This window comes from Terrapene carolina, unplaced genomic scaffold, assembly GCF_002925995.2.
Source record: "Terrapene carolina triunguis isolate 2854851 unplaced genomic scaffold, T_m_triunguis-2.0 Scaffold21, whole genome shotgun sequence".
Taxonomy (NCBI): domain Eukaryota; kingdom Metazoa; phylum Chordata; order Testudines; family Emydidae; genus Terrapene; species Terrapene triunguis.
The window spans coordinates 20,883,506-20,896,128 of record NW_020664372.1 but is presented as its reverse complement, the minus strand read 5'-3'; the positions used below and the strand labels follow the sequence as shown (position 1 = coordinate 20,896,128).

Below are 12,623 nucleotides of genomic sequence, written 5' to 3'. Positions count from 1 at the left end.
CGAAGAGCTTACCGAGCCACAGAGGAAGAAACCCATGTTCCCCAACAGTTGGCACCTCAACCAACTTCATCTCAGGCCTTCACCTCGAAGCGCCAGTTTTGACAGGTTGGTTGAGGTATCTGTAGAACACTCTCCTTGCCACCTCATGCTGGAAGACCTCACCCTTCCTTTTGGTGACCGCGTTACTCCATTCTGCAGTACCTGGGAACAGATAATCTCTGACAGGTGGGCGCTGGAGATTATCCAGAATGGATATGCCATCCATTTCTCCTCCCTCCCTCCTCCCAAACACCCTTCCCAGTCACTCTTCAGGGACCCTTCTCACAAGAGTCTACTACATCAAGAGGTAAACCATCTACTCAGCGTAGGAGCTATAGAATCTATGCCCATACATCTCAGAGGCAAAGATTTCTACTCTCACTACTTCCTGATATCAAAGAAAAAGGGAGGTTGAAGACCCATACTGGACCTCAGATCACTCAACAGATACGTCAAAGCGCAGAAATTCATGATGGTCATCCTATCAATGATCATTCCAGCATTAGCGGAAGGAGATTAGTTCTTTGCCCTCAACCTTCAAGATGCATACTTCCACATTTCCATCATACTGAGTCACAGGTGTTACCTCAGATTCATGCTGGTCAGGGCCACTACCAGTACAGAGTTCTCCCTTTTGGCCTCTCATCGGTCCCCAGGGTATTTTCCAAGGTCTTTTCAGTAGTGTTGGCCCACTTATGCTCTCAAGGCATCATGATTTATCCTTACCTGGATGATTGCCTTCTCAGGACACAGTCCTTCACAGAGACTCAATGAGTCACTCAGGCTACGTGGGACCTGTTTCTGAATCTGGGCCTACAGATCAATGAACAAATTTCAACCTTAACATTGGTACAGAGGCTAGAATTCATAGGAGCTGACCTCGACCCCATTCAGACGAGGCGCTCTTCCAACATCAGATATTTCTCAGTCTCTCCTTATGGATAGAGACAGTACAGTCTTCCCCATCTCTATTCTTGATCTCTAATGCATCCCTCATAGAATGGAGTTCGCATCTGAATGGTTGCACAATACAGGATAAATGGTCAAGACATACCTCCACATCAACCTGCTCGAGCTCAGAGTGGTCAGAAATGTGTGCACTGACGTGTGCACTAATCAGAGACACACACACAGGGCACGATGGACAATGTGGCCTACGGGTATTACATAAACATATGCCCTTCTAGCTTGACTGTGAACCACTGATAACTACTCTCTGGGAATGGTTTTCTGACCAGTTATGCACCCATCTTATAGTAGCTCCAGCTAGGTTGTATTTCCCTAGTTTATTTACGAGAAGGTCATGTGAGACAGTATTAAAAACCTTACCAAAGTCAAGATATACCACACCTACAGCTTCTGCCCTATCCACAAGGCTTGTTACACTATCAAAGAAAGCTATTAGGTTGTTTTGATATGATTTGTTCTTGACAAATCAATGCTGATTGTTACTTATCACCTTACTATCTTCTAGGTGTTTGCAAATTGATTAATTATTTGCTCCATTATCTTTATGGGTACTGAAGTTAAGATGACTGGTCTATAGTTCCCCATTGTCCTTATTTCCCTTTTTATAGACTACATTTGCTCTTTTCTAGTCCTGTGGAATCTCTCCTGTCTCAGATATCTCTTCAGTCAGCTCCCTGAGTATTCTAGGATGTATTTCATCTGGCCATGGTAACTTGAAGACATTTAACTTGCCTAAGTAATTTCTAACTTGTTCTTTCCTTATTTTAGCCTCTGATCTTACCTCATTTTCACTTGCATTCACTATGTTAGACATCCAACGCTACTGACATTTTGGTGAAAACTGAAATAAAGTCATTTAGCACTTCTTCTATTTCCACATTTTCTGTTGTTTTTCCTCCTGTTTCAATTAAGATAGGGTTTATCAAAGCCTTTATATTACATCTGCTAGAAGAGTGAGTGAGCTTCAGGCTCTCATGATTGCAACCCCCATTTAGAGCCTTTCACAAAGATAAAGTGGTCTTCCATTCACATCTGAAATTTTTCTAAGAGGTGGTAAAAGCATGTCACCACAACCAGTCCATAAACTTGTCAGTATTTTTCCTAGGCCTCACTTTCACTGAAGGGAAAGTTAGCAATTCACCATGGATGCTAAGAGAGTATTAGCCTTATATTTGAATAATCTAAAGAATACAAGAAAATCACCTAGACTGCTTGTCTCTTGTGGGGAAAAGAATAAAGACTAGGCAATCGCATTCCAGTGCCTTCCTAAATCCATTAGATTCTATTGAATAGTGTGGTAAACACACCACTATTCCAATTTCAGGAAGTTTTAGAGCACTCTTGTTTAAGGTGAAGGTTGTTTTGATGGCCTTCCTTAGACATACTCTCATATTAGAAATTTGTAGAGCTGGCACTTGGAACTTGATTCATACTTTTACAAAATGTTATTCCTTAGGTCTGGCATAAGCCAGATGCATAATTTGATAAAGAAGTATTATAATCTCTATTTAAATAGGACCCACTATCTGGAGGGAAGAGTTCTGATTGCCAAACTCCTTAGAATGGGAATGTGCAGAGGCCATTTGAAGAATTGAAGGTTACTCTACTGTGAACAGAGTTCATGAGATGACCTCTGCATATTCACATTCCATACCCACCTTCCTCTCTTCCCTTGAGTCCTAATTTGAACTTTCAACCTGAGGAGCAGTGGAAAGAACCTGAGATAGTTGGTATGCTACACCCCCTTTCATAGTTTTACTCTTCAAACATTTGGCGTTGCAAAGGGAGGTGCTGGGGTCATGAGAGCAGTTTAGTGGGCATTGCTGGTCTAAGGTTCCACTAGTCCAAGCTGCACTGATAGTGCATCCCAAAAACAAATGTGCAGAGGCCACCTGGAAGAACTCCATTTACAGGTGAGTAACCTTATAGCTTGTATAAAATGTTTTTTGAACAGCACAAAGCACAAATAGCCTCAGATTCAGAAAAAAATTGAAATAAATGAATAAATTATAGGCAGTAAGTGTGGCTATACAGGGAAGCATTATTGCCTTTCTTGTCCTGAGTGGATTTTTCAGTTCCTGAAAATGCTAAATGAGATGGTAAATGAGGCTATTTAATTCACATTTGCAGCTTTTTTTTTTCCCCATTGATGTGAGGCTTTTAGATTTGCTGAGTAAAAGAATTCACCAAGTGAGACTGTTCAGATCCTTTTGTGTTCCATTGGTAATCAATACTGGTGTAATATTTGCATGTTGCCTAATGCCAATGGACATACCATACTATATGAGGCCAAATACTAAAATCTTTCCTGTATTGTTTTTAACAGATTCAGAACATTCTTATTACAACTTAATCTTGAAGAAAGCAGGACAATTTTTATCCAATTTGCAGATCAATCTCTTGAAGTTTGCTCTTTCCATAAGGGCATACTCACCAACTGTTCAGATGTTTCAACAGGTGTGTAAAATTAGCTGATATATTTGGTATTCTGATATGTTTGATAGCTGTACTTTGAAGTAAATCATGTTGTCTGTTACATCAGTAGAATGTAATAGACATTACTTGGAACCAAACATGATGAATGTTATAAATAGGTTATGTTATAATGTACTTTATAAAAGAGTTTTATAAAGTTTTGAGGGAAAAGTAATCATGTTTAATGGGATAGATAGTTTTTTTTTTTTTAAAGGAGAGTTTTATTGAATCTGTTTTTACTTCAGAGCTCAGGCTTAATTTCTGTACTGCTATGGGAATAAAGACTCTTTGCTCTTCACAATTCAAGCTTTCCCCAAGTAGGAAACTCTTTCCTGTGGTTGGCATTCTGGATTCATTGCTTAGTGAGGTTCTCATTCCTATCCCCACTCTATATTTTGGACATTTTTAGGACAGATAGAGCACTGTCAGATCTCTACCTCCTTCCATTGCTGAGAAGGGGGAAGATATGAATGATCTGAGTATGTACTTAATTTCCTATCTTATGCCACCAGCCTAAGCCTATACTTCCTCCTGTTGTTCTCGTGTAGCAATGCCGCTTTCAAGGTATGGAAAGAAATATAGTAGTCTGAATGGGATCCTCCGCTGTCTCCTAGTTTAGCTCTTTGGCAACAAGTTCATTCTCTAGTGATGGTGGGTCAATTCGGAAGCCATTTTCTTCATTTTTTCTTGCTCTCCTTTGTGAAAGTAAAGCCATTGCTGTAGCTGAGAGAAGGTAGGAGGAGACCCAAAGTAGGAGGCAATTAAAAAATATCCAGGGACTTGGAGGACAGAGCTCCAAGAAGAATTACGGAATAGGGGTAAAAGACAGGGAAAAATGAAAAACAGATGTGAATTGTTTAATTTTGAGGGTAGTATTGAATTTAATTTTCTTTTGGCTACTTTTCTATCACTGTTCATTAGCATGGCAGCCAACAACTCAAAGTATTCTTTGAATACATTCCAATACAAAGTATGTGAAAGAGATCTCCCCGCCTACTCTCCCCAAAAAGATAAAACAATAGATGTGAATACTTATGTTCTTTAAAATATAAATGAATTTGGTAGAATGTTGTTCTGTTGAGAAAACATATGTTTATATGATTTTATTCTTTTAATCTTTTTAATTATTGTCTTCACATATACGCAAATTTGAATTTATCTGATTAGAAGCACAGCTTAATAGTAGCTGATGAGTTATTTTAATCAAAGAGTTGTGCATTAATTTTAAGTTGTAGTGCAATTAAAGCAGATTGGTTGAGTGTAATTGTTGAAATATTAAGATTGCAGCTGATGAACCTCCACCAGAAGGTTGCAGTGCATTTGTGGTTATCCATGAAAAGCGCACCTGTAAGACTAATGAAATTAAAAAACTTCTGAAGAAGGCAGCTGAGAGGTAAATATAATGTATTGTCTTAACTGTCTAGACCCCAGATCTAGCCTGTAAAGTCAAATCTGTATAATATGTCAAAATAATTTGCTAAATACGTGTGTAGAACTAGCAAAGACAATTACACATAATACGGAGGAAAAGGAAAGTAATTTATGTGATTTCCAAGACCTATGTTTAGTGTTCTGGTTATTTTCCTGGAATGGTCATAGCCATCATAACTTTGTGAAGCCGTGCAGGTGATACCCTCAACTTCTTTGTAGAGGTAAGTGGAGCTGAAAGACACTCCCGCAAGGCACAAATCCAGGACTCTATGTATAAAATATAAATCACAAAAAGTTTTAATTATAGGCCTATAAATCATCATAGAAACATAGGACTGGAAGGGACCTTGAGAGGTCAGATTCTAGTCCATTTATCTCTTTGGATTCTGTTGATTACAAAAACCTCCTGAGTTTTACTTGCATGTTTTTTTCTATGACCACAGCCTCTTGCTGGAATTACAACTCAGTAAATAAGTCAGTTGCTTGTTTGTTGAATATCCATGATTTCCACCTAAATACTTCAGTGTGGAAGTTGCATCAGGCTATTTTTGGCAACTCTAGTGTATTTCCTGCCCTGAAAACTTTCTTATAACTTCTTAAATTAAAAAGTATATATCAAAATATTGAAGCTTTAAAAAAACAAAATTAAATTATTTTGCCCAGCATTAGGGCATTTTGAGACCTTGACTCTCACTCCCAGCCTTTTTAATAAACTCTTGGAAATTACTCTAACTACTACTGCAAGGTGGCTTTTGCATATTCCCATTTGTGGGGATGTGTTCCTAACATTGATGAGCTTCAGGAGCCTTCTAGAAAATCAGGAGACCAAATACTCAGATAGTATGCTCAAGTGTTCAAAAGTAATGAATTGAGTCCCAAAAATTCATGAGACTGACTTAAAAACCAGGAAATACAAACAAAAACAAATGCCTAAAATATTCTTACTTTTTATTTTCCTTTTCATTTGGGGGTGGTTAGAGTGTGCTCAAGTCAGAAGAGCAAGGTTTCCTCTGCACCTATGAGGGCTAGAGACATATTTTTGCCTTTTTTAAATGAAATTTGTGATTCTTGCATAATCAGAGGGTTCCAGCAGCTGGGTCTTTAAGAGAAACAGCAAATATCAGGGGGCTTGCGATAAAATGTGAGCTGACAACACCGGAGCATAGGTTATAAAAGGGAAGTGTGGTCCCCAATTGCTGGAGGCCATCCTTCTTGTGGTTAGTAGCAGGTCCAGGAATAGTTGCTCCAGGCGCTGTGACCTGACCCATGTGGTTGCAGTACCACTCTGGTTTGGCATACCTGCCCCCTCCATAGATGGAGACAGAGGGGCAGAGGGCCAAATTGGATTGGCATTGGACCTGGCCCATGTGGTCTCAACACCAGTCAAATTTGGCCCAGAAATCTTGTTCTTATTTGGGGAAAACTGGAAGCAATAACTTAGGTGTCAAAGGTGCTTTAAGGTATGTGGCTATGAATAACATATTTAGGAAGTTTTTTAGACTTTTAGCTTTAGGGGATCTGTGTAAAGGGAGTGCCATTTCCTTGCAGTGTCAGTGGATTAGACTGTGTATTAAAATGCTGTTCTAATCATGTTAACTATTATGACAGAACCCCGGGCTCGATTTACTAGTGTCACATTGAAGGCATCGCTGACACTTTTATTATAGAAATCTGGAGTGCTGTTCACACTTTTTTTTTTTGGTCTCTTTTGATCTGGCATCAGGCTATGATGTTTGCTGTGGAAGGCCAGTTCTGCAATACTTGTTTAATGAGAACTCCTCAACCCACCTCCTTTTATTGCTTGCTAGAGTCTCACAAGTGGGAATATGCAGAGACCACGTTAAAAAAAGAAAATTACAGTAGAATCTCAGTTATGAACACCAGAGTTATGAACTGACCAGGCAACCACAAACCTCATTTGGAACCGGAAGTACACAATCAGCCAGCATCAGAGACAAAAAAAAAAAAAAAGCAAGTGTAGTACAGTACTGTGTTAAACGTAAACTACTAAAAAATAAAGGGAAAGTTTAAAAAAAATATCTGACAAGGTAAGGAAATGGTTTCTGTGCTTGTCATTAAATTAAGAATGTTAAAAGCAGCATTTTTCTTGTGCATAGTAAAGTTTCAAAGCTGTCAATGTTCGGTTGTAAAGTTCTGAAAGAACAACCATAACATTTTGTTCAGAGTTACGAACATTTCAGAGTTGTGAACAACCTCCGTTTCTGATGTGTCCTTAACTCTGAGGTTCTGTCTGATTGTGTATTTCTGGTTCCAAATGATATGTGTGGTTGACTGGTCAGTTCATAACTCTGGTGTTCGTGACTCTGAGGTTCTACTGTAATTAAAATGTAGTTTTAGCTGTGACTTGATAACATGTAATAAAATCATCAGTAGTTTATGCTAATTTTCAGCTTTATTGCACTTTAGTTTGAAAACCAGTTCATGTCTTGTCATGTCTTTTTGTGATCACGCATGATAACTTCATTTTTTTTTAACTCTTGCGTGCTTTTACTTTTATTTCTGTAATAGTTTGATAGCCAGAAAGTGGGGAAAAAGTAATATTTTATTTACTGTAACATTTCAACTCAATATCTAATTCTGGAATTATTTTTTTTTAATCGCAGGCCCAGGCCATATATGTTTAAAAAGGAGCATAAATTCCCTACACTCAATGAAAATGTTCCAGTGGTTATTCTTTATGCAGAAATTGGTACAAAAGACTTTGTTAAATTTCACACAGTTTTGTCTGAAAAAGTGCAAAAGGAGGAAATTGTTTATATTCTCCGGCATTATGTTCAGGTATGCAACTCAAATTGACAATAATACAATAAACTGCCATTATTGAAAATGTATTTATGTTGTTTTTGATAGGGCATATCTCTAGTTTGCACTGTGCCAAATTCATGCACATTCTGTACTCTAATTTTGAAACTTACTAGATGAAGTGAAACACCTAACATGGACTTTGAAAGTGGAAAAGAAGTAGTAACATTTTGCATTGTCTTAGCTGCGGGTGTTTTCCACTGAGGTTTATGTAAAATATTTACTAATTCCAACATTGCCATCATTTTTCTTGATTAAAAATTAATACAATGTAAAAATCAAAATTAATTGTTTGCAGATATGCAGGCAGTATTTGAAAACGTGCAATATAAAATTACTTTCAGTTCACAAAGATTGCTAAGAGTAGTATAACACTATTAAGAATGGTAGTCCCAAGCTTTACAGGCTGATGAATAAGCTGATTTTAATATTTAGTTTCATTTAAATGACGAGGTTTATTAAACATGGGTGTGCAGATAGACCTATTTAAGAGGAAAAATATGTATTTATTTGACAGGGGTTTGCAGCTCCATATTGCTACCCAACAAGCTCTGTAGAGATGATACAATTTTAATTTTTGGGGTTCCGTAGAAAAGTTCAGGGAGTTACTTTCGGAGAACGCTAGGCAGGAGTTCTCTTACCTGGTCAATGAGGGCAAACTGGTCACAAGAACTCCACTGCAGTTCTGGAGGCAGCAAATTCGGCAACTAAACCCAGGACCTCCGCAGAGGCCAACCGTAGATCATCCTGGCTGCAGTCTTCTGGTCTTCCCTATGAAGTCCACAGTACTATCCAGGACTTACTATTTGAGGGTCCTGCTCTATTCTTGTACCAGACGGGAAGCAAGCTCCATGGACTTACTGACTCTAGAGCCACTGTGAAGTTCTTAGGTCTGTATACACATGCTCCGGTCAGGAAGCACTATCAGCCACAACAGACACAGTGATATTCTGCTCCTCCTCCTCAGCAGGATCTATCAAAAAAAAAAAAAGGTCTGGGGGTTATAGGCGTAGGCCTCCCACTCCTACTGCTCTGGCTCTGGGCCCCTTAAGACACCCAGGAACCACAAAGTAGGCATTTTGATGAGCCAGACCCTCTCACCTTCGCAAACTGTCTGTCCCACTTCCTCAGAGCTTGGTCCCAGATTACTTGGGATAAGTGGCTCTTGAGTTATACTCAGTAGTAAAAGTGTCCTCCCATGTCCTCACCTCCCTAGATTGGTAGACAGATTCAGCCAATGGATGTGTAGGTGTTCGGTTTGCTCTCCCACAATCAACTGTCACGCTAGTGACAGATGCTTCTGCTCTGGGATGAGGAGCCTACTTGGGTTTTCTACAAATACAGGTTATATGGTCCTCAGAGGACTTAGCTTTACACACCAATGTCAAAGAACTGAAAGCTGTCAGATTGGTGTGCCAAGGATTTCTATTGCAGATTAGGGGAAGCAGCCTGCTAGTTCTCACAGACAACATGGCAGCAATGTTTTACCTCAAGAAGCAGGGGAGAGCCCACTGTTCTCCACTCTGTCCAGAAGGAAACTCTGTATTGCCATCTCAGAAAATCTAGAAGCATCTTACCTGCTTGCAGACCACTTGAGCAGATCATTTGAGTCACCATAAGTGGTGCCCAGATGTGGCCAGATAGGTCTTCCAGCAGTGGGGGTTTCTCCAAGTGGACCTATTTGCAACCAAGTCCAACAGAAAGTGTCAGTAGTTCTGTTCTTTTCAGGTTCACAGCACAGAGTCCATAACAGAAGCCTTTTTACTGGTGTGGTCAAACAGGCTCCTCTACGCTTTTCCACCAATCCCACTCATTCACAGGGTATTGCTAAACATAACACAGGAACAGGCCAGAGTCATACTTATAGCCCCGTACTTATAGTCTTGGAGCTGTCAGTGAAACTTCAATCTCACTTCCACTAGACTTGGACCTAATCTTCCAGGATCATGGACGCCTAGTCCACCCGAGCTTATGGTTCCTTCACTTAACTGAATGGATGCTCCATAGCTAGACAGAGAGAGCAAGCTTGCTCAAAAGATGTTCAAGAGGTCCTGCTAAATAGTAAAAAGCCCTCTATAAGAGCTGCTTACCTTGCTAAATGGAGGTGTTTCTCCATCTGGTCTCACCAGAATGGGGTATCACTGACCAGTTCTTCAGTTCAGCATATTCTGGACTACTTCTTTTACCTGAAACACCATGGTTTGTTGGTTAGTTCCATCAAAGTACATCTGGCTGCTATTTTAGCATTCCATCCTACTTGCTCTATTTTCTCTGGTGAAATGCCCATAAGGTTTTTAAAGGGCTTAGTCAATTATATCCTCAAGTTCAAGATCCTGTTCCCCCATGGGCTCTAAACTTAGTATTGTCAAGTCATATGGGTCCCCTTTTTGAACCATTTGCTAGCTGCTCACTGTTGCATCTGTTAATGAAGGTGGCATTTTTGGTGGCCATTACCTTGGCCAGAAGAGCTGTGGGCATTAATGGTGGTACCTCCATACACGATCTTTTTTTAAGGCCAGCATTTATCTGTGTCCTTATCCAAAGTTCATCCCAAAGGTGGTTTCCTCTTTCCAGTCAACTGCCAATTTATTTGCCTATATTCTACCCAAAACCACATAAAACTAGGGAGGAAGATCATTTGCATACCTTGGACATCAGAAGAGTCTTGGCATTTTATCTGAACAGAACCAGTCACTTTTGTAAATCCTCCTAGCTGGTTGAATCAGAGGCAGACAGAGTAAGAGGTCAGTCATTTTCCATCCAGAGAATTTCTTCCTGGATCACATCTGGAAACTCATGTACTATAATGTGGCTAATGTTGCTCCACCCAACAGAGTCACAGCTCATTCAGTGAGGTCACAATCAGTCTTGGCAGCCTTTCCAACTGCAGATGTTTGTAGAGTGGCAACTTGTTCCTACATTTGCCTCCCTCTCTGTGCTGTGGCTCAAGACTCCAGAGACAATGCTAGGGTGGAATGAGTTATTCTCCAATATTTATTGAAATAGATTCTGATCCTGCCTCATGTCTTATGGCTTGTGAGTCACTGAGAATGGACTGTATATGTGCAATCACTTGAAGAAGAAATGGGTTCCATAACTTTTCTTTGAAGTGTGTTGCACATGTCTACTCCACAACTCACTGTCCTTCCCCTATTCATCAGAGTTATGGCAAGAAGGAGGAAGGCAAGGGATGGTTCTGGTCTTTTCCCTGCGTGCAGTGGCATGTGGCAGCAGGGGGAGTCCCTCAGTGGGTACTGCTGAGGGAAGAAGTTTTTGACAGCCATGTGCTGGGTGCATTGACACAAAGAGTGGAAGAGATGTGCAACACATCTCAAAGAACAACTGTTATGGAATAGGTTTGTAACTTTTTTTTTCTGGTTGATGGAACAAACTGTATTGTGAACAATAATTGAAAATATCAGTTTCAGATTGATAAGTAACAACTGTTTCATGACATTTTTAAATTGATTATATTAGATGATGTACATTTTCTATAAAGGGCACTTTTAAAAGTTATATTTTTCACTTGTTAAAATATGTTCAAACAGAAACCAAGCTCCAGGAAAATGTATTTGTCTGGATACGGTGTGGAACTTGCAATAAAGAGTACAGAATACAAAGCAGTGGATGACATTCAGATTAAAGGTATATTTTTGTTCTCTGTACTGTGTTATTGGAGACACTATTTCAAAATATTTAGCACCATCTTGAATTTTGAAGATAGTTATGCTCTGAATATGTTTAAATTTTGTTGACATATATAGTTTATTTGTACAGGATATGTCAAAAGTAGTCTCAGGCATTGAGAATTAACATAGAAATCTATATCCATGGAAGTTTTTATAGACAAAAATGTTTAGGGGATAGGGAATTACTTACTAGTAGCTATTGATCTCTGAAGATATACATCATAACATAGCCCATATTCCTTCTTCCCCAGTAGGTTGAGGGTTCTTTAATCTTTGTCATTTTAGTAGTCTATCTCTATCTGTTAAGGCATCTCTAAAGTATCTAGTAACAGTGACTAGGTACCAGTTTTTATATGTGTGAGAATAACTTCATCTCCTTGGTTGGAAAAGATGTGCCTGTAGAAGCACATTTGATTTTCAGGGATTGAAATGAGACATATACTGCTGAAACAAATGGCTTTAGTACTTTAGGCTTGGAGAGATCCCTCAAGTGTTGCACAAAAGCCAAAAGTGGCAATTTACGATGTATACCTTCAGAAAACTATGATTACAGATAAGTTATTCTGAAGGGTGGTCACCATAACAGACCACCACTCTTTCACCTTTTTATTCCTCAGACTTCAGGGGTTTTGTACATTTTTTTTTTTGGTCACATTCTTTTGTTTTCGAAGTTAGATTACTGCAGTGAGTTCTTCCTGGTGTGACTTCTTTAAATTGCAGCTAGAGCAGAATACATCAGCCTGTTTAAGGGTTTTGTGTAAACTATTTAAACCTGTGCTTGCTGATCTCATCTGGCTATTGATTGATTTACTTTTAAAGCCCAACATTGTTTGGTTTTGGACTATTGGAGAGACTTCCTCCTTGTGTATCATCACATTTGAGATCATCTGAGGCATTTAGCCTGACAGTCTCCTCTTGGTATAAATAGCAAGTGGAGGTCATTCCGACCTGAAGGATCCATTGTTGTGGAAATCTCTCCGTTCCTTAGTTTGCAAGAGCCCTGGTTTCATGACTTTTAGCACACATTGCAAGAACAATCTGTTTTAGGCTTTTTTGAGGAAGGAGTTTATCTTTGATTTATATGTCAAATGTTTAAGCCAGTATTGGTATTGGACAGGAGCTTTGGGGTTAGGAAGTTTCTATGGAAGATCCTTTAAATTAATATTTTTGTTTTGCTTGTGGATGATACTAATAGTT

General features: G+C 39.2%; 1 protein-coding gene across 1 annotated transcript in view; it reads left to right on the top strand.

Moving 5' to 3' along the window:
- UGGT2 (UDP-glucose glycoprotein glucosyltransferase 2) overlaps positions 1-12,623 on the top strand; it is a 277,888-nt gene that overhangs the window by 16,922 nt on the left and 248,343 nt on the right. The window contains exons 3-6 of the mRNA XM_026663613.2: positions 3,335-3,465; positions 4,764-4,876; positions 7,539-7,713; positions 11,286-11,382. Coding sequence (XP_026519398.1) covers positions 3,335-3,465; positions 4,764-4,876; positions 7,539-7,713; positions 11,286-11,382 — 516 coding nt within the window. The remainder of the gene's footprint in view (positions 1-3,334; positions 3,466-4,763; positions 4,877-7,538; positions 7,714-11,285; positions 11,383-12,623) is intronic.